General features: G+C 40.9%; 1 protein-coding gene across 39 annotated transcripts in view; it reads left to right on the top strand.

The window, feature by feature from the left end:
- LRRFIP1 (LRR binding FLII interacting protein 1) overlaps positions 1–27,487 on the top strand; it is a 186,653-nt gene that overhangs the window by 121,743 nt on the left and 37,423 nt on the right. For 13 of the 39 annotated variants that reach the window (XM_075118151.1, XM_075118147.1, XM_075118140.1 and 10 more), the window contains 7 exons: positions 278–322; positions 3,352–3,408; positions 5,737–5,799; positions 8,090–8,170; positions 9,914–9,958; positions 11,050–11,115; positions 16,580–16,657. The exons of 10 other annotated variants lie outside the window; for them this stretch is intronic. In XM_075118151.1, coding sequence (XP_074974252.1) covers positions 278–322; positions 3,352–3,408; positions 5,737–5,799; positions 8,090–8,170; positions 9,914–9,958; positions 11,050–11,115; positions 16,580–16,657 — 435 coding nt within the window. Of the gene's footprint in view, positions 1–277; positions 323–3,351; positions 3,409–5,736; positions 5,800–8,089; positions 8,171–9,892; positions 9,959–11,049; positions 11,116–16,579; positions 16,658–27,487 lie in introns of all 39 variants that reach the window. 16 more of the 39 variants (XM_075118149.1, XM_075118144.1, XM_075118136.1 and 13 more) reach the window with 11 other exon arrangements.

Here is a 27,487-nt window from a genome sequence, read left to right as displayed (position 1 = left end):
TGATTTAACCCAGCAGGCATGAATAGTTTTAACTGCAGCTATTAATGTTAACTGCATGGTTATTCTTTAATAATTTTAAATCATAAACTAGCAATCTGAATCTGGTGTGATTCTGTTTTCTATATCCTCACTGAGTGTGTATATTGAATCATGCTCTGTTGATTTGTAGGAATACAGGACCTGGTTTTTGCATGTAGATCTGCATGTAGGACATGGGGAAAATAGAAATACAAGAATTCATTGATCTTTTCACCGGGTATTCTTACTCTCACTGCAGGTTGGATTAGAGAATGAGAGGCCCAAAAAGAAGAACTCCAAAGCAGTATGTATTTAGAGAGTGTTTTCCTCTGAGAGGGTTATGCTGGGGCTGGAGAGAACTTGCAAAAATTGTTGGCCATAGGGTTATGGCCAGATTGGGCCAAACAGTTTTCGTTTATACTGATAAATCAGCCTAATGCCAAGAATATATTGTAGCTCTTTGTAGTCTTGGGTGCATAAAAAGCACTAAGTATCAGTTGCTTATTACAAAATGCAGTTCAGCCCAAATGATTATACAGCAGTACTGCTTAGAGGATTTTTTTCAAGATACTCTGTATCTTCATATATTACATTAGTGAGTAGAAAGATGTAGGGAAAAGATGGTAGCAGCTAGTGTGACTGGTAACTAAGGTTGTATTTTTTCCATGAGGCAGGAGGAGGGAGAATGTCATTTAAAGTAGCAAACCAGTAAATGTAATGGGTCAACATTGAATCTAACAAGCACACGTAAGTAGCTAATAACTGAACAATGCTTTAAGATTCTAGGAGTGCTTCATTAAATAAAACAGTTTTTATAGGCTACTTGTTAAGGAGCTTTACACTGGAAAATTTTCAAAACTCAAAGAATAGCCGTGTTTAAAAAACAGACTCCCCCTCAAACATCCACAGAAATGACTTTCGAAACCTTTTTTAAAGGAAAATAGAGTTTGATTGCTTCCAGGTAGGAATGCAGACTTCATTTTGCAGAACCGGGGTGGTGGGAGGGGAGGTCATCAGATGTAAATGCCTCCACCAAACTAGGGACTAGTTTTCTTGCAGCATTGATTTCATGCCAAAGACATTTCAATCACTTGTTTTTTTTCTAGAGAAGGTTTTGTAAAATCAATCTTTATGTGACTTCCACAGGGCACCTACATGTAGGCTTTCTTTTGTCGTCAATTGGAATATTGCATTTAGTCCAAAATATATTGCCAGATAATGCAATAAATACCCTGGAGGTGGAAATGTGACAAATATTTACTCATTTTGTGTGTCTGCCACAACTTTGTTCATAGTAACTCTTATGATGAATGTGACAGTTCAGAGCAACTATCCCTGCATTTCCCCACAGTGGTTCAGCAAGAGCATCGACCCATGTTTCAGCTCCCCAGCTCTTGCCTTTCTGGGTGGAGAGCTGTCTCTCTCCTTTCTGATAAGGGTATTCACAGGCTGCTCAGTTCCCTGCTTTCACTGTGTATTTCCCAACAAAGACACTCTGCCTAAACAGACCTGTTTGCTTTCTCTTCAGAGACAGATAAGAGTGACTGATACAGATATAAATAACCACAGAGTTCTTTCTAAGCAAGCCTACTTTAGTCTTAAGGTAAAAGCACTACAGAGAAAATATTTTAAAAACAAAAGAACCTTACACAAATGTTTATAAGCTTACCAGAGTCCCAACCCTAACATGGATTCTGGCAGGAGCAGTCCTTCAAGCCTCCTTTCTAGGGGCGTCATTGTGGTTACAAGTTAATTACAGCTTCAGATCAGATCAGGCACGTGGTCTTGTGAGGCCTCAGTAGGCCAAGTCCTTCCAGGCCTTCCCAAAGGCTTGTGACCCTCCATGGACCAGAGGTCCTGGCCGTTTGCTGCATCAGAAACAAGGCCCTAGATCACTTTAAAACTAGGCTGTTTATCCAAAAATTGTTTCTTGCTCTGTTGATCCCTGGCAAATCCAGTTTGAACTAGTACATGCGCACCTGCCCAAGGGGATAGCTTCTAAGGCTGATAAAGGAAGAAATTAATAGCATCCCTGTCCCTACTAGAGAGAGTACATACAGTGCCACAACATGTACACAATGGCATTTTTAATACAGCGTACCCCAAAGGTATTAACCCTAATTCAGTAAGGTTCAGTTTAATTCAACAGTTTATTGTAATTCCGTAAGGCTTGTTCACAAATGTTAGTCTCTCATAATACAGTCTAAAGTTAAGCATGTGCATAAGTCTCTGTAGTATGAAGACCCTAATCACATCCACATTAATCAGGGTTTTCTCTGTGCATACGCAAGTAGAAAGGCCAACAGAAAGCTAGAATATGTCAAATATTTTGTTCACAGCAAATGCTCAGATTTTCTAGGAAATCTGACGACTCCAAAAATAAGTGTCTCACCAATTGCTACAGTAATATCTTAGTCCACTGTACTGTATAAATTTAATTAACTGTTAACAGCACTAGTGTGCTAGCTAATGGATTTTTATTTCTGTGCTGATCTAGAAGATAGTCTGATTAAAAATTAGTTTCTTATTGATTTTTGTTAAATTTCATTCTTTGAAAGAAGCATTTTCAGTTTTTTCACATACATTTATTGGAGAGAATATGCAACATATATGTTGCCAGGGGACTGTTTGAAATGTGTAGTTTGTGATTAGAAATTCAATCATTCGTAATCCTGCTAGATGAATGCAAATGTTAATGCACTGGTGCATTTTGACATCGCTTTATTACAGGCTTTTATTACCAATTCCGTTTTTGAGGGGATTTATCATTTTAATTTGCTTCAGTCTGTAATTTGGCATACAACTCTTCAGTGAGTATGCAGTTGCATTTTGCTTGAAAACAGATTCAGATTGGTTTGTCTGAGGTTCCTTTTAGTGATGTATTAAAAATACGTAGAGAATATTTGTAATAAAAGTAAAACCTATCAATAACAATTTTAGGGATTGAGAGAGACAAGATGGGTGAGGTAATTTCTTTTATTGGACCAACTTTCCCTTTCCCTTCAGTAGACTGAAGTGAAACCATCCCTTTTCACTTCCCAAGGAGTCAGAAAAGACTGATACTTTAAATACATTCTGCTGATCTGTTTTTACAAAAATTTGAGGTGAAAACAGGGACATTTTTCGATAGGTTACAGATATTGCTGGCAGATAAAACTGTCAAGTGTTCTATGAGCTGTCTGAAGTCATAATGATCCCTGGGGAACCAATGTCCCTGTTGTACTTGTGGAAAAAGCACCATCTGTGTCTTAGCTCTGAATAAATGATGACTTTCCCTGAGACCTCTTTTGGTTTCATTTAAGTTTTTTCTCTCTCATTTTTCTCTCATGACAGACCAATGGTTATGATGAAGACATGTATGGATCATCCCAGAGTAGAAAATCTAGCAGGGTTAGTAAAGAATTTCTAAAAAACATGTCACTCAAGTTCATGGAATTAACAGGAAGCTTTTCCAGAAATTAACCGTCTCCTTTGCTGAGGGCTTTTTCTAAAGCAAAATAGATGCTCTTTTTTTGTCCCTGCTTTGGAAGGCGTTTTCCCCCTGACTTCCATATTACAACTTGTGCAGGTCACTAGGCATCTGCTCCTCTGTAGAGGCACAACCAAGTCCATAAAAAACAAAACAAAAAGTAAACCACAAGATTCACCAAGGCCAAGTCTTGCCTGACCATCCTGATCGCTTTCTATGATGAGATAACTGGCTCTGTGGATATGGGGAAAGCGGTGGACTTTAGCAAAGGTTTTGATATGGTCTCCCACAGTATTCTTGCGAGCAAGTTAAAGAAATATGGATTGGATGAATGGACTATAAGGTGGATAGAAAGCTGGCTAGATCATCGGGCTCAACAGGTAGTGATCAACGGCTCCCTGTCTGGTTGGCAGCCAATATCAGAGTGCCCCAAGGGTCAGTCCTTGGGCTTGTTTTGTTCAGCATCTTCATTAAAGATCTGGATGATGAGATGAATTGCACCCTCAGCAAGATCACAGATGACACTAAGCTGCGGGGAAGGGTAGATACTCTGGAGGATAGGGATAGGGTCCAGAGTGACCTAGACAAATTGGAGGATGGGGCCAAAAGAAATCTGATGTTGTTCAACAGGGACAAGTGCACAGTCCTGCACTTAGGATGGAAGAATCCCATGTACTGCTGCAGGCTGGGGACCAACTGGCTAAATGGAGTTCTGCAGAAAAGGACCTGGGGATTACAGTGGACAAGAAGCTGGATAAGAGTCAACAGTGTGCCCTTGTTGCCAAGAAGGCCAACGGCATATTGGGCTGCATTGGTAGGAGCTTTGCTAGCAGATCGAGGGAAGTGATTATTCCCCTCTAATCGGCACTGGTGAGGCCACATCTGGAGTACTGCATCCAGTTTTGGGCCCCCCCGCTACAGAAGGGATGTGGACAAATTGGAGAGAGTCCAGCGGAGGGCAACAAAAATGATTAGGGGGCTGGGGCACATGACTTATGAGGAGAGGCTGAGGGAACTGGACTTATTTAGTCTGAAGAAGAGAAGAGTGAGGGGAGATTTGATAGCAGCCTTTAACTAGTGGAAGGGGGGTTCCAAAGAGGATGGAGCTAGGCTGTTCTCCATGGTGGCAGATGACAGAACAAGGAACAATGGTCACAAGTTCCTATGGGGGAGGTCTAGGTTGCATATTAGGGAAAAACTATTTCAGTAGGAGAATGGTGAAGCACTGGAATGTGTTATCTAGGGAGGTGGGGGAATCTCCATCCTCAGAGGTTTTTAAGGCTCGGCTTGACAAAGGCTTGGCTGGGATGATTTAGTTGGGGATTGGTCCTGCTTTGAGCAGGGAGTTGGACCTCCTGAGGTCTCTTCCAACCCTAATGTTCTATGATTTTATGATTCTAAGAGGCCGTGAGTGGGAAGGAAAAAGACTTGGCCTGAGAAAATTCAAGTAGGATTTGGGGCCAGAATATAGTTCTGTCGAAACTAATTGGGTAAAAAAAACCAAAACAAGTTATGGAGAAAAATACTTTGGCAGTGGAAATATAGCTTGGACTGGAGTCTCTGGAGCTCTTTCATGCATCCTTTATAGAGATTTGATTGCCATTGGAATATGGGCATGAAATATCCAATTGAATCTGTACAATCAATTCAAAGCATTTAAGTAGTTGCTTAACTCCAAGCATGTGAGTAACCCTGTAGCGTTCAATGGGGCTACTTACATACTTAAAGTTGAGCATATACTTAAGCATTTTCCAGAAGCCAGCATTTGTTTTAATTCCCTGTTGTAAACTCTTTTTCCTGTAGCCTTTACACTTTTTCTGTATTTAGCTGTTACATGTGGAACCTAGAGAATGAATTAAGTGCAATAAACTTCATGTAGCAACACCCTTACATGCATAAGGAGGCGTACAGTGATCAAAACTCCAGACAGCTAGCTATGTGGAGATATACAGCAAGTCTCAGTGGAAAAAACGTAGAATTGAAGTTATAGTTGCAATAAATTGTAGTTTTGTACATATGTTTGCCTTAAATTTGCAGTAATTAGCTGAAATTGCAACAAGGACTCTTATGAAAAGACAACACATACAGGGACATTTTTTGTTGTCTAAACAGTTTAAGTATTGCCAATCTCGCTGAACTTTTTGACAAAAGGAAACACTGTACAGTCTTTTCAGAGGACTTGTTGCTCTTTTGATTTGTGCCAGCATCTCTGATAAATGATGTTCTTGTTCTTTAATGACATACTCTAGAGCTCCAACTACAGCGGGGAGAGCAGAAAATCTACAAAGAAGTCATCCAGGGAGGAGAAGTTGGTTGGTTTCTATTTAAATATTAACATGATTTCTGTGGAAACTGCAGGGTTTGTAGCATGGAGTTTTTTATGTAGCGCATGATTACAATCACGTTATTCACTCCTTGGTGTCTTCATTACTAACAGTAATTCTGATCACTGTTTGAAGGGAGAGTAAGGTTTAGGGGAACAGTAACATAGTTGAGCTGTCTTCATAGGGCATAATAAACTCCACCTCCAGTATTACTCCCTTAGAACAATACAGATTTACATCCTACCCGTATGTTTAAAACAGAGAACAGGTTTTAATTTGCAAATGTGTTGTTTGTGCATGCAAAGCACCAAGCCATTTAATTCTTAACATGCCTTAACCATAATATTGTATGTTACTGTATGCTACAGTATAAGTATATAATACCTCATTTTTCCTAAAGCTTTTGGGAAACTAATAGTCCTATTAAGTGTTGTAAACTGCCTTTCTACTACTTGAAGGCCTGGACCTGTTATGTCTTATTTGCCTGCCCTATCCCCAAATAGAGACACCACAAACTGCTGCAGATAAACCCTTGTGCTGTAGAAGAGGGTCACCCCACCTCAACAGCTGCCTAAAAGATATAAAACAAAATTTGAGTGTTTGGAGTGAGACTCACTTCATCTCTTGCAAGTCTTTACTAGAGTTTCCTGCAGCTTCTGTCAGTAACACAGAGATCCGTCGTCCACAGCCGACTTTAAAGTTGGCTGTTTGTTATCTTTCCGCATGTCTGCCTAGAAATTACATTAAAATTTCCCCATCTAACTAGTTGGGCCAGCCAGATTCAGAACTAAACAGATGAAAGCTCGCTACTGGAGTTGAAGTTGCTGGAATGACACGGAGGTTACAAATGGAAGATATTTCATTTGAGAGGCCTACTCCTGCACTTCTGTTGTGTGCTTCACATTGTCGCACCTTTTCTGACCGTGGGTTGTTCCCTGCTTCTGTTAGCTATGGCATATCAGGAAAAAGGCTTGGCCTCACACACTCTGGATGCTCCCCAGACCAATCAGGTTGTCTTTTGACACCCTGTATTTTTTGCTCTATATTGTAGAGCACCCAGCCTTCCAAATAACTCTCTGGGGTTAGAGTTGGGCAGGTTTTTACTTCCTAGTTTTACCGGGTTTCTTGTTTAACTGAGTGGGAACAGACCTTTTGTTAAACCTGATTTGCTTCAGCCTGTCTTGGTTCTCTGTGCCACATTCTGCAGCTGTCAGAGTCTCTCCTATTCAGCAGGGAAGGTTAGAGGTGCTGATAATCAGCCTAAATCCAGAAAAAGCAAATAATTTTGTCTTTATAAAACCTCACCTTCATCTTAATAAGAATTCCAAGCCAAAGAATGTAATCCTTTCTCTTTTTTCCTTCATCTCCCCCATTTCTGCTTCACTTCACTCTGACTCCCCCAGTCTGAAGCGATGGAAAAAAAATTCTAGGAAAAGCTGTTGCTGGCAGATTTCGATCAATGATGCACAAAATAGTGCAGCTTGTTTGTTACTGAAATTTGTTCTAAAAATCTGAAATACGATCTATTTATGATAGCTAAATGAGAGGTGTCTCTGCTGTTTTGTATACATTGGTAATTCCTCTGCACAAGGACAAGACAATGTGATAAATGGAATTCATAGATTTTTTTTTACTAGGCTTCAGAGCTTTTAAGCATTAAACTGGAGGATATAGTGAATGAGAGTAATATGTTCTTTCACGTGAGGTCTATTTTTCAAGTGTCTAAGTGCTAATGTGCCTGAGGGATTGTCTATTCTTGAAATGCCACAGCTGCGCTGCTGTAGTGCTTCAGTGTAGACGCTACCTGTGCCAATGGGAGGGGTTCACCTATTGGTGTAGGTACTCCACCTCCATGAGAGATGGTAGCTAGGTCAATTGAAGAATTTTTCTGTTCATCTAGTGCGGTCTACTCTGGGGATTCGGTCAGATTAATTCCCAGGGCTGAAGCTAAAGGCTGAACCCATCACCCAAGTCTGAAGCTAAAAGCTGAGGGCTTCAGCCCTGGGTGGCAGGGCTTAGGTTACAGCCCTTTCCCTCCCACCCCCGGTCCAGGACTAAAGCCTTTCAGCGTTGGCCCCCTGCCCAGGGCAGCAGGGCTTGGGCGGGCTCAGGCTTTGTTCCCCCCTCCTGGGGTCGTGTAGTAATTTTTGTTGTCAGAAGGGGGTCACAGTGCAATGAAGTTTGAAAACCACTGTCCTAATTTAAATGAATTAATACAGAATTTGACAATTCCTTCACATTAAGCAGAGTTCTCAGGTTTTTCTTCCTGTTGATACAGGGTTCCTACTACTGTGACCTTGGTCTTCACAACAGTGGCTTTACTTCCAAATCCCAACCTTCTTCCCAAAATGGAAATAGGGTCTGTCACTGTCTGTTTCCCTCTAACCTTGACTTTTTTGTTTTGAGTTCACCTGGACAACACAACCTCCTGTATTCACACAAATAATGATAGGACATTGGAGCGAAGCAATGACACTGTTCTCGGTCTGGTTGCCAGGCGTGTCTAGGTCTTGTGTTTTGTTACAAATTTATGTCTGGAATGGGAAACAGAGATCTGTTTAAGACAGGTCATGATGTTGATATGTGCCTCTCCTTTTCCTGCAATTGTTTTATTTTGCTTTTGACAGTTGTCATAAATTTTGTCTTGGAAAAGATTGCAAAATCCCCATTAAATATTCGTAGTTCATCTTAGCTGAGACCACTCCTCTGCTCACCTTGCCAGTCTGTTTCCTGTTGGCACATGTGAGATGAAGCTACAACCCTTGCCCTTCCCACTCTGTGTAATTTACAAGGCAAATGATTCCTGTACTAGGGCAAGAAAATCACAAAGCATAAGGCCTTAAAATCCTCTTGGTGGTTGAATTGTCCTCTCTGCATACAGGCAAAGTACACTGTATCTGGCTGGGTGAGGGTGCTGTTAATGTATATACAGTATATACAGCACCGTATTGTGCCTTGTGTAGCCTTTGCTGAATGTGCACTCTGAACTTCACACTCACCTCCTGGGAATGTGTATTACTAACAGTAATGTCTTTTGTGAATGCACCTCCCTGTTTCTTTTATTTGATGGTATCCTGTCTTATAATGTAAGCAGAATTGTCCATCCTGATTCTGAATAATTTGAGTTTGTCGCTTTCTGTTCAATAATAAAATAGGTCACAGATGGTTCAAAACTGTCTGGAGTATTTTAAAAATCTACCCTCTTAATTTTCCTGTCTCTGTGGGTATTGTACCAAAGTTACTTCTGTTTTTGAATTGCTGGCTTTGACTGAAACCAGAATGGTCATAAGCTCTCCTTCTGACTGCTGTACATATAGGCAAGGCTAAGATTTTTTCACAGATATTTTTAGTAAAAGTCACGGACAGGTCACGGGCAATAAAGAAAAATTCACAGAAGCCTATGACCTGTCCCTGACTTTTACTAAAAATATCTGACAAAATGGGGAGCTGCTCGGTAGCTGTGGGGCTGGCTGGGAGTTCTGGGAGCCCCCACCACCCATGGGGGCTCGGAGCTCCAGGGTCCCCCTTCCCCCTCGGCTTGGAGCTGTGGGGTCCCACGTGATGGCCAGGTACAGCGGGGTCCCCCTTGCTGCCTGAGATGGCCAGGAGCGGCAGGGGTACCCCACAGCTCCCGGCCTCCGCTGGCGGCAGTGGGACCCTGCAGCTCCCAGCCACCTGCGGGCTGAAGTCACGGAAGTCTTTGGAAAGCATGGATTCTGTGACTTCCATGGCCTCCATGACAAAATCATAGCCTTACATCTAGGTCTTTCTCTTAGACAGTAGGAGAGGATTAGTGACTAAAATAAGTTACTCGGTTTTCCTTCTGCACTCTCTCTGATATCCTCCCTTCCTGTAGGAAACATGCATATATATCTGCTTTATTCTTAGTCTTTGTTTGGACTTGAGCTTTCAGGTTTTTAAGCACAGATGGTTAATACAGTTTTGTAATACTGTGTACGATATCTGTACACAGCTTCCCTGCATTATAGCATAAGAATTTTAATAGCATGAATATGTCTGACTGGGATGATTAATCCCAATGTGAACACTTTTTGCTGTTATCCATTTTTATATAAAAAAGGTTTGTGCTTGTCTTCCCCAGCCTTCCTTGCTGTACAGTGATGTTCTGCCTGCCAGAAGTTACATGGTTTGTTGTGCTTTGTCATTTTAACCACAAATGCAGAAGCTGTGCACTCACCCATGCACATGTTGTCTTTTGCCCTTGCAGTTTGTCGAGACTATCTTGTTGGTCCAGTTTATTTATATTGTACTATATTGTCATTTTAGTATATGATCCATTTGAATGGAATGCACATATGCCCATGGTGCATCTGTCAGTTCTGTTTTGCTGGTCCTACATTTTACTCCCATTGGAATTCTGCAACAGTTGCTTATGGATCTGTAACACTTCTGCAGCTTTCTAATTGGAGTAAGACATTTCTGTCTTCATTTTGGTGTATGATGTAGGACACTGAAATATGGACTAGAAAGAGGCAACATCAATCCTGACCTATACAAATTGGCAAAAATTTGTCTTGTTTAAAAACAAAATATACAGTGTAATGTTCTTGCAGAATACATTCCCACTGTTTTCCTGTGTTAAACTGAGTGCAGCTAACTTCATTCTCAAGTCTTGGCAATGGTGATAGGAAACCCTACCCTGCATTTTCTGAGCCACATAACTAAACCAGAGATTGGTGTTCTAAAATCGAACTAGATGGTAATGGTTTATAACATGCGTCCCCACCAACAGCTTCCTATTAATTCAGTAACTGATATCTCTTTTTCAATTAAATTTACCAGGAATCAATTTTTCTCTTTTCCTTACCCTGTCCCAACCCCAAAATATTTGGTTTAGCACCACTAAAATTATAAGAATTGATGTTGTCACTTTATAGCAGTAATTTTAAGTGTTAAAGTTGATAGTTTGAAAAAGAACTGTTAAGACTGCATGAGTGTGTGAAATTTCTGATGACTTTTGGATCTCATTTTAATTCTGCACGTGTTCTGTAGTGTTTCACAGCTCACTGGAGCTCACTGGAGAATTGGTGGGTTCATTCTTTGCTTGCATGCCATATATGGGGTTTTACAGGAAATGCCCCTGTTGTTTCTGCACCTTTGTTCGTTCTCCCCCTTGCACTCCTCGTTTGTGCTGCACCTTGCAATCTTGTAATGCTCCAGATTAGAAACAAAACCAAAGTCTACCAGTTTTGTGCTGACTCTGTTTTTTAATTGTAGGCGTCTCTGTATGATGAGAGCATTTACAGTGGGAATCGTCGATATAGTGCCTCTAGTTCTCGTGCTGTAAGATGTTTTCTGCATTTTTCTGCTGGGCCTGTCTTCAGTGTTATGTCCTACGATAACCTGTTTTACTAGAGCGTAGTTTTATCTGTATCAATGGGCAGTATAAGATTACTGGCCAGATAGCTGATGATGGAGAATTTTATGTAAACAAGACTGGGAGCATCACCTCTACAAAGTTCCCTCCGTGTAGATTCACTGGAGTCAAATACTAAGTGTCCTGCCTGCAATTGTCATGCTACACTGTGCAGGGGTATCACCTTATAGTTTCAATATGACAGTATAAGGGGTTCCTCTTTCTGGTGAAAGGAATCTTAGCTCTGCCTTTGAATTTATTTGCTGTTAAGAAAATTCAAAACATCAACTGGAAAACCACATTTATGTAAGACCCCCCCCCCCCCTTCTTCCCTAGGGCTCCATTTCACTTTTAAATAAACTGGCTTCAGAGAGCTTAAAAATTCAGTACCCCCATGCTACTATGTTTTCACTTGTGACTTAGTCAGGGTTTGGGGTTCATTCTCTTGTAATATGGTATTTATACCAGGTGACTTAGGAGGAGGATAGTCTGTAATAGTTGCTAGGGTGAGATTGGAGAGCTCAAGGAATCATTTATGGGAGATCCTTCTACCCATTTAAATCTGACTCTGGTCAAAAATGACAATTTATTAGCATTTAATGGTTGTTCACTAGCTTATTTAAATGAGCTAGAGGATGGGTAGGGCTTAACTAGTGGACAGGTTACAAATATCACCATTACTATTAACACCCTTAATGTCACTTGCAAAACGCAGGCTAAAGATGAAGACACCCCTTCTCCTCTCAGACAGTGTCCCCATGTCAGGTTTGGAGCCATTTTGGTGGGGCAGTGTGAGGAAACTTGTACTGCCATTGTACCTGTTCTGAAAATGTAAATAGAGACCTTCATTGTTCAGTGCTTCCCTTGTGAAAGTCTTAAACCTTTTGCATTATTTTTTGCCAGTAATTAATGAAAAATAGATATTCTAATGTTCTCTTATGCATTAGAAGTGTAGTCCTGTTTTTAACTTAGAAAAATAAATTGAAATTGTCTCTGTAAAGCTAACTCAGCTGATATTTTCACTTTATCCTCTACCAATACATGACATTCTGTTGCAATCAAAATATGACTTGCTAATAGAATTGTACATTTTATCAATGTTATCCTGTCCTCAAATTAATTTGCTTCACGGGTCTTATCTTGTTTTCATTTTGCTCTGTTGCAACATCCATTGATAATCAGTTTGGGTTGCCCAGCAGCGTGTAATCCAGTGGATTTGCCATCTGGACAGTGCAGTCGTGTTTTGTGGGTAGAGGTGTGTGTCATTTAGACAGATATCTCAAAGGATCATATCCTGCAGTCCTAATTGGGGCAAAACACTCATTTACTGTGGGTTCTGAGCCTGAGAGCTATTTCTCCATCTTGCTGAGACATGGAGCACAGCATTTTGAATGGAGAATGTTTAGGCTTGGAAGGATTAAATTTTTATCAGTAAATGTCAGTAAATTCAATTTCACTGACCACACAGGTGCAAAAATATTTCCATTGATGACTGAAGTTTATAGATAGACAAAATAAGAAAAATGCTGCATGAGCACTTACTAGAGTTTATTTTGACCCATGGTATTGAAAATTTGTGTTTTAATGGTTATAAAGCTTTTTAACTTTTTATATCTCAATGTCTACAGTCATTAAATAATTGTCTGGACCCCCATAATTTCCTTCAAGTGTGAACATTTAAATAGATAAAAATAAACGTCGATATTATCCATGGAAATCATAAAAAAAAAATTTTGCCAATCCTAAGAATGTTGTCCAAAGACACTAATGTCCATAGTATCATTCTCTTCTCTTCTCTCTGCTGTGCCGCAGATTCTGCATGCTGGTGAATAATGCCATCTCTCCAGTTCTAGTGTAGCATGGTGCTTTGTAATCACAGGACAGTTGAAATATGAGGCCTTTGCCTTCAGACAGAGGTGAAAGTAAGCCAGTACGGTCTGGTACGGCATACTGGCAAGAGCCGGTACAGAGCCGACCGTACCGGCAGGGGGCAGCTTCCCCAGGCTGGCAATTTAAAAGAGCCCGGAGTCCCTGGCAGCAGCAGGAGCCCCGGGCCCTTTAAATCACCACCAGAGCCCCGCTGTAGGAGCCCCGGGGTAGCGTTAGTGGCTGGGAGCCCCAGGGCTCTGGCAGCGATTTAAAGGGCCCAGGGGCCCAGGGCTCCCAGCCACCGCTACTGCAGCTGGAGCCCTTTAAATCACCACTGATTTAAATAGCTATTTAAAGGGCCTGGGGATTTAAAGCCCCCGCCTCTTCTGCTCAGGACCTCAGCCCTGCATACGGGTAAGTCCTTTAAGTTACTTTCACCCCTGCCTCCAGAGGAATATCTTGATTACAGCATTGCACTGACACAGTTATGCTCGTGGCCGTGAAGTTTATAGCTTTGCTCATATTTGGAAGAGACATTTGGGCAATTGTTGCCAAGAAGCATTTTCTGAAGGATGTTGGAGTCCTCTTCCTTGCTTGCCAAAGACACTGAGAGAATGTGTAGGACAAAGTGGTATGTAGTTCTTCTTTCCTTGCTCACCCCCAAATTACTGACCAGAGGGCACTTAACTCAGCAATCCATCTTTTTCTTTTGCTAATGACAATTTTCAAATTGCTTTCCCACAAGATCCTTAAATTTAATGAGCAGCTTTATCCCCGGTTATAAATGCTAAAACAAGGAGAGGAACAAGTGGAAATGAGGTAGCTGAGAAACAATACTTCACTATTAGGCTGGTATGAGCAGTTACATTTTCCCCGTAATATATTTCAAGAATAATTTCTTACGTTTTTGTTTTACTTAATGTATATTTTTAATAGCAATGATGGAGCAAGACTCGTCTAACAGGTTTCTTAAGGGAATGGAATCATTAAGTATTTGCTTTGATTTTTCTGAGACAAAGTTCAATAGTCAACATGCATGAAGCTTTGTCACTATCTGCAGAATATCAAGAAAAGCATGGTTTGAGGGTGCTCCTATCTCCTTTTTCCATAGCTTTTTGACTGTTATCTGCTGCCAAGATACTGTCTTGAAGTCACAATTGTTAAGCTTATGGTTCTGTTGCAGAAAGGACCATTTCTGTCCCAAACTTGAAAGTTTTTTCCCTACATAAGCTTCAATTCTTATCTTGTTTAAAAGAACAAAGCAAAAACCGCACACACAACCTCCCCCAAAAACCAAACATCCACTCAAGGGAAAAAAACCACCACCACCCACTAGAAATTGCATTGCTATCCACCTGTAAAACAATGTAGGCAAGCTTCCAGTGACCTGTTCATCTTGAGGATACGCAATCTTGTCAGTTCTCTCAGTAGCTGAGGAGTTGAGGATGGCTTCTCTACTGGCCCAATTGAGTTATGGAAGTTGGTATATTTTAGTGTTTGTCTTCAGAAATTATTTTCATGGATAGAAACTACATTTAGCGTCAAGGTCATTCCTCTTCAGATTCCAATAGTTGTTTAGAAGGTCAAATTTAAAGCTTCAATTGCTAGCACTTTATTCCAAAATGAGTCTTATTTACAAAATAAATCCACCAATATTACTACAAATTCGTAGTGTGTCACACACACAGCTGTGAATTGCCATCCAAAACCAGGATGTGTAAGTTTCCACTACTACTCAACACTGGCTCATAACTAACAAATACTATTCAGAAATCTGCATCTCTGATGACATCTTTGATTATAGGAATTCATTGACAAGGCAGTCAACAAAACGTCAGTCCTGTCTCCAACAGCATTTGAAATACAGAGGTTTTTTTGATCATTGAAGGACACACTCAACAGGACATGCTCTGTGTATTTCAGTTCCTTCTTTTTTAACAATCAAAATTGCATTTCTGAAAAATTACATTCACAGTTGTCTTTGAGGCAGCAGTGGCAGAAACAGTGTCACAGGAAATGAGCATAAAGAACACATGTTTTTTTTGGCTCAAGTGTGGTATGAATATGCTGAAATCTTTATATACACCTGATAATTCATGTGTGTAAAAATACTGAGCAGTGCAATAGGGTGTTTGATTGGTGCTGTGGAAGTATGTGTCAAATGTGGGGGGGGGGAAGAATTCAGAAATTCAAATCTAAGGGATTTCGATTCTGATTTTCTATTGGGTAAAACTCATTCTTTATTTTATACTGTTGCATTCTCCACTTTCACCAGATTCCAGCCTGTCAATATGGTGACTAACACGATAAAGTCTCTGACTATTTTGGCCTAAACCTCTCAGCCACAAGTCAACACTGTCAATTATATCTTGCTCTGTAGAAACCTGCTCTTAGGAAAGACTAGAATCCCTACGTCTGCAGGAGATGGAGGCTGAAGGGGTGATGCTCTCAGTCTCTATGGGAAGGTACAGTTCTTACCATAGTATCTGTATCCAGTCAAGAAGGAACACTTATCAACCACGGAGGTTTCTTGCTTTGGGTATGGAGCAAGTGTTCATTTTGTAACTTCACAGTATTGCAGAAGAGGTGAGGGTCTTGTGAAACTTTCACCCAGACCAAAAAGGTGTTCTCTTGCCACATGCCCTGTAACCTTGGGTACCTTTTAGGCTGTGCAGCTTTGGCTGAGAGCCCTGACACCAGCAGCATACTCACAGCACAGTGGTCTCACCCTGAGCTTCCATCAGCCCAGTTACTCCTTGCAGGGCATCCCCAGCAATCCTTCTGGACCCAAGGCTCCCCAAAACATTCTAACTTGCAGCAAACTATTCTCTTACTAGACACTCCCAGAGGTACCACCGTGTTCGCTGCCTCCCAAGAGCCAGTACAAAAAACAAGTTGACGCTACAGGGGAGATGGGTTTGGGGAGACTCATGTCTGGAAGATTATTGGAGTCATCCTGCAAGGAGTAAGTGGGCTGGTCAGAGTTGAGGGTGAGACCATTGTGCTGCGGGCATACTGCTGGTGTCAGGGCTCTCAGCCAAAGCTGCACAGCCTAAAGGCAGCCAAGGTTACAGGGCAGGGGCTGACAGAACCCCCTTACTGGTCTGGGTGAACTCCCAAAGCATCACAGGACTGAACAGAGCTAGGAGGTAAGATCTCCTAATGAAGGAATGGGATGGAATCACTCCATACATACAGAGATTGAAGGAATGGCTGATACCTTAAACTTTTAAATAAAATATTAAGGACAAACGTCTCTCTGCTCCACATGGTGTAAAAGAGTTAAACCAAAACCTTTTTACTGAGTCCATTTGTGTACCAATTGCTTATGCAGACCTTTTGTCTAATGTAGGTTTCTGCTCTCAACTTCAGCCTCCTCTTTTTTTTCTTTCACAGCTGCATGCACCCCTTTTTAAACTAACCTGAAATGGTAGTGTTCTGACTCTTCTATTGCTCTGATTGCTCCAGTGCTAATCCTGTTCTTATCTCTGCTTACTGTGTTCTTGGGGTATTTGTGGGCAGCCGTCGGAGTACAGCTGCTACCTCGGCTCCGGATCTCGGGCATCTTCTAGAGCCAGCTCTGCTCGGGCAAGTCCAGTGGTGAGCACATATCTTCTCTTTATCTCTTCCTCCTTTTCAGCTGCTTCATTCCTGTGTTTCCCAAGGCTGCTTGATACTTGTGCAGAAAGTGTGGTGTCAGACAACTAGTCAATTGCAAGTTTAATTTAACCTATAATACAATATTGATCATGACTAAGGATCAGTGAGCAGGATCAGAAAATACAAAGAAACAGTGTGAACCGTAGCTAAATCCTCTAACCAAAATAAATATTAAGTTTTGGAGAAGCATCACCAGACACAACCATACCCAATCTAAGATGTGCTCTTCCATCAGTTAGCCATCCCCACATGCACACATTCATTCCTTTCTCAATATCCTGCAAATTCTATGATGAGGGTCTGTGCCGAGCAGGTTCCATCTTCACATCTTGCAGTTTTGAAGTTTTCTTCGGAGTCAGAGGTGCACAGTACACTCTGACAGGCCTCTTAACAGGTGAAGCTCCAGATAGCACAGAACTCAAAACTGCAACAGCCTGAGTTCAGCAGAGTTTACTAGACTTGGAGACTCTGCAACAATTATGTCAAAAGGGTATTGATGCTTGTTGGTTACTGAAGATGTTGGGGCTGGCTCAAAATTTACCCTGCCTCCACTAGCAGGGTAATAAATACCCGGCTGCTGCCACAGCCCTGCAGTTTAAAGGAATAAATAAATAGTGTAATCATTTTTGTAAGTTAATCAAACATCTTTCAATCTAAGTACCTGAAACATAACTTCTCTCCCTTTCCTGCATCTTTTAGACTTTTTTCTGACCTGCTCGTGGTGCATTTTTTCCCCGGTGGTGGTTTCAATCTTTCCTATTTCCTCCTTTTCTCTCCTACCTCCTTGTATATCTATCTTTCCCTGTGTTGTTCTCTACCACTTTCCAAATATTTGGCTCTTTCTTCTCTCAAGATCTTTTAATACCATACTTTTTTAACTTGTCCAATCTGTCCCCCCCACCCATTTTCTGCCCACCTAATCTCTTGTATGTTCCCAGACACCCAAGAGCTGGAAGATTAGCCCTACTAGCAGACACTGCTATTAAGGTGAGGGGGAGGGAATGCACTGTAAAATAGCAATATCCTTGTACAGTAACGACTCCACTCTTGCTTGGAATAGAGGATGCTGGGATTACTGCCAAAATGCTGTCCTTGAGCCTTGCTTGGTGAGTCCATAGTTCTTATTAGCAGTCTGGGCAGTAAATGTCATTTTACTAGACAAAATGATCATATAGAGGCTTTGGACCTTACTTGAAGAGACATGTAATTATTTCAGACAACTTGTATACCAGAAAAAACCTCTCCTTTTAAGCAATGTTATCTCCTTATCTAACTGCAGAATTCCATGGTCCTTGGGACCAGGCTACCTATTTAACATGCCTAGAATGTGGAATTTAAAGAGAGCTATTTGGGCTTCCTCAGAAAATGACAGGACCATTTCAATAAGTTTCACTTGTACCTTTTGTAACTGTCTTTTATAATCATGTAATGCTGAAAAAACTGTATCAACAAAATAACCATGCCACAAAACCCTGTGTCTTCATAAAGACAGGTTTCAGAGTAACAGCCGTGTTAGTCTGTATTCGCGAAAAGAAAAGGAGTACTTGTGGCACCTTAGAGACTAACCAATTTATTTGAGCATGAGCTCATGCTCAAATAAATTGGTTAGTCTCTAAGGTGCCACAAGTACTCCTTTTCTTTTTGTCTTCATAAAGTTAGTATAAAATATAAGAGATGGGTGTCTCCGTATAGTTAAAAAACGATATTTACTGTGAGTTGTTAGCATTATGTGGACTGTGAATTTGGAGTGGCTATATTGATTTGGGTTTCGCTTTCCCTTGATGTGTACTGTAGTCATGCCTCACATTCTCCCTGCTTGTTGTTTGTCTTTTATCTCCATTTGGAAAATGTTTGGTATATGCTTCCTGTGGGTATCCTGTGCTTTCCCATTGTTGATCATGCTGCTATTTATAAATTCTGTTCTTAATTATTGAGATGGAAGAGAATTGTGTTTTCAGTCTACAGTACTTACATTAAATATGCATAAACCTACTCAGTAAAGAAAAGACAAATTGGAAGTATGTAGCCTTTCTTAAAGAATAAGTGCATAACTTACTAAGTCATCTCTTGATCTGTTAGTTAAGATGTAAAATTACATTTTTAGAAATCCTTTTTTAAACCTGATATACCATACGAGATCAGGGAAACTGACTTATAGAATGGACAATTAGAGATTTTCACCTCACAGGCATTTTAAATCTAACCGACGTTGTAGTGACCAGAGTTAATACCTGATAGCTGTGTTGTGGTTTAAATGAGATGAGTTGAGTCTAATTGCTGCTGAACAGCTGACTATGTTGCAAAAGCTGTTGCTACAGTTGGCACTCAGTGGTGTTGTCAGCAGAAAGGCTAGGCATTGAACACCATTTAATTTCTAGAAATGCCACCACAGGGTTAAGTGTGAGGCATGTTGGCAGAGCATTTTCAGCAAGCTCTACTGCCAGTGCTGTGTACGTTATGTGGATAAAGATAGAACTTCAGTTTCCAGAGACATCAGTCTAGCATTTTCCTTGCACCTAACCAAACAAAAAAAAACATCCACCGGCAGAGAATACGAGTAGACCAGTGCCTGAGGCCCCCACAATGGCAGGGAAACGAGTAAGTAAGAGACATTCAGATAATTCTGGCAAGTGACCCACACCCACATGCTGCATAGTGAACTAGATTATAGCAAAATTCAGTTTATAGTGGAGTAAGTCTTAAATTTTTCCAGTGAATTTCAAAGGGCTATGAGTCTGCTTGAATGAAGCATCACTTCACTTCTAGTAAAGTTTAACACCAGTATAATTATGCTAATTCCCTTATACTCAATCATTATTATCTGCCAGATACATGCTGCAGCACTTCCCCTTAGGGAGCGAAGATATGGACTTTTAGGAGGATGACACGAATGAACACCCACTTTTAGTAGACATCCCCAGTCGTCATAAACTCCACCATGAGTTTATGCACCTCCTAGCTGAGGAGCTAAAACTTGAATGTTGTTTTAGGCCTTCCCTTGGGAGATAATTTTAGAAAATACTTACACCTCTTGGTTTTTTTGGGAAAATATCCAGATAACAGGATAAGTTTGGGGCTTGGTAACTTTGATTATTCCTTTTGAAAATAAAACAAACAAAATCTGGTACCAATTAATTATTGTAAAGGTCACCAGTGAATGTGGTTCCCAGTTTGGAAGCTTATGTATTGATGAGATATAGATATAGATATGAGAGTGAGTGAGAATATGAATAACCAATAAGAATACTTTGAGGGTCAACTTAATGAGGGTCTACTTTATATGCTACACTACCATTGTGGGAACCGATAATCACAGATGTCTCTGACCTGTCAGAGGCAGACATCAAGACTGCACTGCTGAAGATAGCACCTGGAAAAGCAGCAGGTCCAGATGAAGTCATGGTGGAAATTATCAAAGCCTTGAGAGAGTTTCGTGTATGCTGGCTCAAGTGAGTCCTGTGTGCAGTTTGGAAAGAGAAGACACTCCCAAGAGAAGGAAAAAAGTCTATATTGGTGCCAATATACAAACAAAATGGTGACATATACATTCAAAGTAATGAGGAATTACATTGCTGTCCCATTGTATGAAGATGTTAGAGAGAATCATAGTCAAGGTTTCTCCAACAGTGGAGCCCATTTTAGGAAAGGAGCAATTTGCTTTTAGAAAAAGAAGAGGGACAACAGAACGATGTCATCAGGAGTGAAACCAAGGTCTGTGATATCAAAAAGAAGCTGTAAGAGAAGAGGCTGAAATGGTATCGGTGTGTACAAAGAATGGATGAAGGGAATCTTGTTAGGGAGATGCTTGAGATTAGAGTACATGTGTGAAGAACAAGAGGATGGCCAAGAAAATGGTGGATGGATTGTATGTGGTAGGATGGAGTGGATACAAAGCAAGCATTGGACCAGCAAGCCTGGAAAAGACTGATGTGGTGATGCAGCCCCAGCTATATGGGAAAAGGGGAAGAAGGCAGGGATGGGGGGTATAATAAAGCAGTCCCACTTTGCACCAATAGATGTCTGAACTCAAAACTTCAGGGGCTTTCTCTATCCAGGAGGAAGAGACAGATCCCTTTGTATGTATAAATTGAGAGCGGTTTGAGTTACTTCATTTTCTGCATCATTGAACTGGAATTCAACAGAAACAGCTGACTTTGGGTGCAATAGTGTACTCAAGTCATGTGAGCCAATATACTGCACAATAAATGAGCCAAATTTGAGTTGTCGGTGTGAAGACGGCTGGTACATAAACCACTGTGCTACTCAATCTGCTGTTCTTAAATATGCAATCTAAGGATATTTCAAAGTGAGCTTAAAAAAAACCTGAGGAGTACTTGTGGCACTTTAGAGACTAACACATTTATTTGGGCATAAGCTTTCGTGGGCTAAAACCCACTTCATCGGATGCATGCAGTGGAAAATACACTAGGAAGATATATATACTCAGAGAACATGAAAAAATGGGAGTTGCCATACCAATTGTAATGAGACCAATTAATTAAGGTGGGCTATTATCAGCAGGATGGCCCATTTCAAACAGTTGACAAGAAGGTGTGAGTAACAGTAGGGAGAAAAAATTAGCATGGGGAAATAGTTTTTACTTTGTGTAATAACCCATCCACTCCCAGTCTTTATTCAGGCTTTGTTGCAAGGCTAGGTTCCTGGGTTAGTGTTTTTGTTGTGTAGGATGTGGTTGCTGTTGAGTATTTGCTTCAGGTTGGGGGGCTGTCTGCAACAAAGCCTGTTGCCAATTCTGTCCACATATCTATTCAAGGGACACCATCTAGTCAAGGGACATTAATCACATCAGCCACACCATAAGAGGCTCATTCACCTGCACATCTACCAATGTGATATGTGCCAACAATGCCCATCTGCCATGTACAGTGGCCAAACTGGACAATCTCTACGCAAGAGAATAAATGGACACAAATCAGACATCAAGAATTAGAACATCCAAAAACCAGTTGGAGAACACTTCAGCCGCCCTGGTCACTAAATTTCAAACCTAAAAGTTGCAATTCTCCAACAAAAAAACTTCAAAAACAGACTCCAATGAGAAACTGCAGAATCGGAATTAATTTGCAAACTGGACACCGTTAAATTAGGCTTGAATAAAGACTGGGAGTGAATGAGTCATTACACAAAGTAAAACTATTTTCCCATGTTTATTCCAACCCCCCCACTGTTCCTCAGATGTTCTTGTCAACTGCTGGAAATGGCCCACCTTGATTATCACTACAAAAGGTCGTGACCCCCTACTCCCCCCCCCCCCCCGGGTAATAGCTCACCTTACCTGATCACTGTCGTTACAGTGTGTATGATAACACCCATTGTTTCATGTTCTCTATGTATTATAAATCTCCCCACTGTATTTTCCACTGAATGCATCCGATGAAGTGAGCTGTAGCTCACGAAAGCTTATGCTCAAATAACTTTGTTAGTCTCTAAGGTGCACAAGTCCTCCTTTTCTTTTTGCGGATACAGACTAACATGGCTGCTACTCTGAAACCTGTTTGAAATGGGCCATCCTGATTGTCACTACAAAAGGGTTTTTTTTCTCCTGGTTATAATAGCCCACCTTAATTAATTGGTCTCATTACAGCTGGTATGGTAACGCCCATTTTTTCATGTTCTCTGTGTGTGTATATATATCTTCCTACTGTATTTTCCACTGCATGCATCCGATGAAGTGGGTTTTAGCCCACGAAAGCTTATACCCAAATAAATTTGTTAGTCTCTAAGGTGCCACAAGTCCTCCTCATTGTATTTGTGTGGTGGTCTTTTTTTGGTTTGGGGTTTTTTTGCTGATACAGACTAACACAGCTACCACTCTGAAACCTGTCAGTGAGCTGGAGTTTGAGGAACAGTCTATATTGTCTTTTACATGGCTTTCTGACATCCTGCATGTACCCTAGATTAAGTTAAGCAAAGGTTTCCCCAAAATATAGTTAGCAGCAGCTTGACTTCAGGAACATGGTTCATTCCTGTTTCTTACACACAATGGCTTCCATCCCAGAAGGATGCCAAAACAATTTAGAAACAACAGTAAACATAGAACACTATTGAAAAGCAACAGAGTCTGATTTCAGAGTAGCAGCCGTGTTAGTCTGTATCCGTAAAAAGAAAAGGAGTCATTTTGGCACCTTAGAGACTAACAACTTTATTTGAGCATAAGCTTTCGTGAGCTACTGCTCACTTCATCGGATGCATGTGTCTGAGTGTGTCTAGCACATGACACAAAAGTGCCTAGAATAGGGGTGGGCAAACTACAGCCCATGGGCTGGATCCGGCCCCTCAGGGCTTTGGATCCGGCCTGCGGGATTGCCACCCCCGTTGCTCTGCGGGCCCCACACGGCTCCCAGAAGCAACCAGCACCACGTCCCTGGGGTGGGGGTTGGGGGGGGGAGAGCTCTCTGTGCACTGCCCTTGCCTATGGGTACCTCCCCTGAAGCTCCCATTGGCCGGGAATGGGGAACCACGGCCAATGGGAACTTTGGGGGAGGTACCCACAGGCAAGGGCAGCGTGCGGAGCTCTCTGCTCCCTCTCCCCCAGGGCCTCAGGGATGTCGTGCTAGCCACTTCCCGGAGTGGTGCGGGGCTGGGGCCAGGGCAGGCAGGCAGGGAGACTGCCTTGGCCCTGGTGCGCACCACTGCCACACCGGAGCCGCTCGAGATAAGCGGCGTCCGGCCAGAACCCGAACCCCTCCTGCACCCTGCACCTCAACTCCCTGCCCTAAGCCCCCTGCCTGCACCCCAACCCCCCCTCACTGTGCACCCCCCTGCACCCCAACCCCTCTGCTCTGAGTCCCCTCCTGCACTATGCACCCCCTCCTGCGCCCCAACCCCTTGTCCTGAGCCCCTTCCTTCACACTGCACCCCCTCCTACACCTTGGACTCCCTCCCATACCCCAACCCCCTGCCTCCTAACCCCCTGCCCCAGCCCTACATTCGTGGCCCTGCAAGCAGTTTCCCCACCCAAATGTGGTCTTCAGGCCAAAAAGTTTGCCCACCCTGGCCTAGAAGGTAAACTTTTGATGGACACCTACCCCACTTTATTTTACAGAAGGGATCAGTGGAGCTTAATGTCCACACAAGACTTTGATGTTTAAGATCCCTTCCTTAAGAAGTTCCACTCACTAAAGTCCATAGAATTCAGTTGATGTAACTATGATACGGTATTTTTCTGTAAAGGTGCTCTGTTTGTTGTTAGCTTGCCACAGGGGTTACTTATTAACGTGTAAAACTGGCTTTGAAAGACTTTCATTAGGTAGTGTTGTTCTTCAGTAGTTTGTTTTTTGGTTCTCGTGATTGGTTCAAACAGGAGTAGAGCTGTCCTGGTATGAAGTTTGGTAACGTTGTACAAAGAATGTGTATGTACAAAGCTCTGTACAGAAAATTTTCCCATAAATAGCTATGTATTTGACACAGGGTGATTATGATATATGTATTTATGATATTTATGATATATGTATCAGCATGAAACAGGACTAAATGTGGGTTTGTATGATCTCAGCCCAATAATGACTATTTTAAAGTTGTACTATTAAAAATAAAAACATTTTTAGTTTGAAAATGTATTATTGAAAAATCCAGTCTTTCAGGTCTTTTTTTTTTTTTTTTTAAATCTTGACGACTTACTGAGAAATGGATCTCTGTTTTGAAAAAAAGATCTTTGGAAGTAATTTGCTAATGCTTTAAAAACAAACCTTGCATCAAAAAGGTCAGGGTATTTCTGATTTTTTAAATGATATAGTGAAGATTTTCAGTGCACAGCTAACATACTGCAGCCATTACCTGTAAGTAAAAATTGGCATTTTTAAACAATTACTTAATGGCATAATAGTATGTAATGGTTCTGAAGGAACTGTGGAGTTTTTACAATGCATATAATATATCAATAACATTTTTAAGTCCCATTGAAAGCTGGATTTCAACCCTCCAAAAAAATAGGGAAAATTAGAATGAACAGGGACACTAAGGTATTTAAACACTTAAGGAAAAGTCCGGGTATATGAGAAAAATAATAAAAATCATGTGAGTTGGCAGCATTGAAATGGGCTTGGCTTTACACCCTTACAGATGCAGGTATTCTCAAGTCAGCACACAACCGTACCTATTTCCTACACTTGCTAATTGTGCTGAGAAACAAAACACAACTAAATGGTATTAAGTTTTCACAGAGTATGTTTTGAAGGAGTGGAATGCCATTGAAAGATACTGATTTCTCAAATTAAATATTGGAAAATGTCCCTCAAACTCATAACCTTTTCTCACTACTCCATTTATCCCCCCAGCACTGCTTTCAGCTCCTTTTTGCAAAAAACTGCAGTAGCTGCACCTGCAAGCAATTGAGAATGCAGATTTAGCCCTGCACAAGTCTTAGTGGTGTGAAGGTTTTAATATGCATGCATGTGTTGGGAATATAGTTGGTAATATTAAAATGATATACATAAAATTATAATTAATTTATATATTTGCATGTGTGTGTAGTTAAACTGAAGTGATAAGATGATGGTACTTAGTCAAGTTTGCTGATTGCAAGTTGATCTGGTGCTCACTAATCCCATTCATCATGTGACTGCCTCTTTATTGCCCACTCCTGTGTCTGTGCATATGTACAATAACTACATGCTAATATAACAGGAAACTGCATAGTTTTCTGTATAAATACAGATCTTCAGGATAATGCTGGTAGATTTCACTTTCCATAAATCTTCAGTACTTAAGAAAAAATTGGAGGTAAATCCTGATCATGTAGATTAGTCTTTCAAATGCTGAGAAAAGAGGAAAGTGTCACTGTATGCTATTAAGTCTGGAAATTTAAAAATGTTCAGACTTTTTAATCACTAAGAGGAGCTAGTAGTTTGAAAGATACGCCTATGAAACCAATTCCATTATTCTCTGAATCTGTGTTAAAAGATTTCTCAGAGCTAAAAAGAGGAAAACATATTTGGAATTCAAAGGCATATTTTGTTAGCCGGACACAACAGGTAATCTGTGCTACGTTCCTTTTCCCATTTCTTGGAGACACTCAGAAGGGTGGGGACCAACAGTCAGTTTTTTTTGTAGCCTATGAGGGGCTGTACTAGCTGATTGGCATCACAATATTTTCATTATAAGCCATGTCTTTGAAAATGAAAGTGTGGTTAGGAGAATGTGCAGGCCTAGCTGTAACAAACCAACATACTAATCCTTTGGCAGAGCTGCAACTAGCTTCTTATGTTGTAGGAGGGTACACCTTTAATGACGAACAGCACACAAGTGATAACAGAAGTAGATTTAACTCTAAGCAAATGTGTTAGTTGTTTGATACCTTGCCCTCATTTTTCACAGCTTTCATCCAATACAGTCTCCCCTTTCAATTTTAAAATTTTACTGGTATACCAAAGCTGACAGCTAAAGCCAGTGAAGAGTGGCGGATCTGTTTGTGCTTCAGCTTGTCTGGAGTGGAGATCTATTGCAATGCTGACTTGCATTCCAGAAATTCCTGATAGGTTTGTTTAAGTAAGAAGGATTGATTTAATAGTCATTCCTTATCTAGGTTAGTTACAAAGAATCCTGAAGAAACACCTAATCCTAACCTGACAAAGTTCAGAGGTTTTCTCACTAGTAAACTTTAAAAGTTCTGTGCTGATTCCTACAGCAGGGTAGACTATTATTTAAATGCACAAGGCCTTAAGATGGCCCTGTGTATGCCCACAGAATTTACCACTTTTAGACTGTACTTTTAATGAGTGGTGTTTGATTACATCAGTCACTGTTTCCCAATGAGGCAGGAAGGAACGCTACATTCTGATTATTAAAATTAGTAAAAAATTTATTTCCTCAGTGTTAAGGTAGGTTTATAATTCCTTGTATCTAATGACTGTCCATCTCTCATTCAGCATTAGATAGTCTGTCCTGTCCATCTCAGAGGTGGTGCTGTTTCATTCTTTCTTGATTAAGTTTGAGACTGCCCTCTGGTGCTGGATTTATAGAGCATAAAAGGTCAAAACAACTGTGAAATTGTACCAATGGTGAGCTCACTCCCCTAAGAGCCTAAATGATTTTGAAATACTCTAATAGTTTTAGAATAGAAAATGTGATCTCAGATTTCATTCATGTCACAACAAACAGGAAAAAAAGACCTTCATTTTCATGAGGAAAATGATCTTATCCCATGTCACTGAAACGGAGCTGAGGAGCAATTCAGTGATACATTCACACACTGGCTGTGGACTTTTTAGTACCTGATACTGTACAACGTAAGGTCCTCTAGCAGCTGCTTTGTCAAAATTTGTAAGCATATGTGGTCTAGTTTAAGAGGCTGGTGTCTGGGAGTTCTGGATTAAAGGCCTGACTCTTCCACTGATTTAATTTGACATTGAAGTCACTTAACTTTGTTGTTTGTTTATTTGTCACAGACTGGGGATAATATGAACCTACTTCACGGGAGTATTGAAATCTATTTAGTAAATGTTTGTAAAACACTTTAAGAGCTTCAGATGAAAGGCACTATATTAGTGCACAGTGGTGATGCTGGCACTGGGTATGTGTAAAGGCAAGGCATTTGAAGGGTTAATATCAAATATTTGCTAGTTAAGTGGAAAGAAAAAGGAAAATAAGTTTCAAATGTATTAAAACTGCAGTAGTTCATTACTGTTTCTGAAAAATAGGCAATGCTTCCATATATGGACTTGTAGAATTATTCTGCTCCTGCTTGGCTTCCAGCTGCATTCACCCCTCTGATAGTGCTGGCGCTTTTGTAACATGGCTCTGGTTTTATTC

The sequence above is a fragment of the Caretta caretta genome, chromosome 11, assembly GCF_965140235.1.
Source record: "Caretta caretta isolate rCarCar2 chromosome 11, rCarCar1.hap1, whole genome shotgun sequence".
Taxonomy (NCBI): domain Eukaryota; kingdom Metazoa; phylum Chordata; order Testudines; family Cheloniidae; genus Caretta; species Caretta caretta.
Note: the sequence above shows the minus strand (reverse complement) of the source record. Positions and strands in the feature narration are given on the sequence as shown.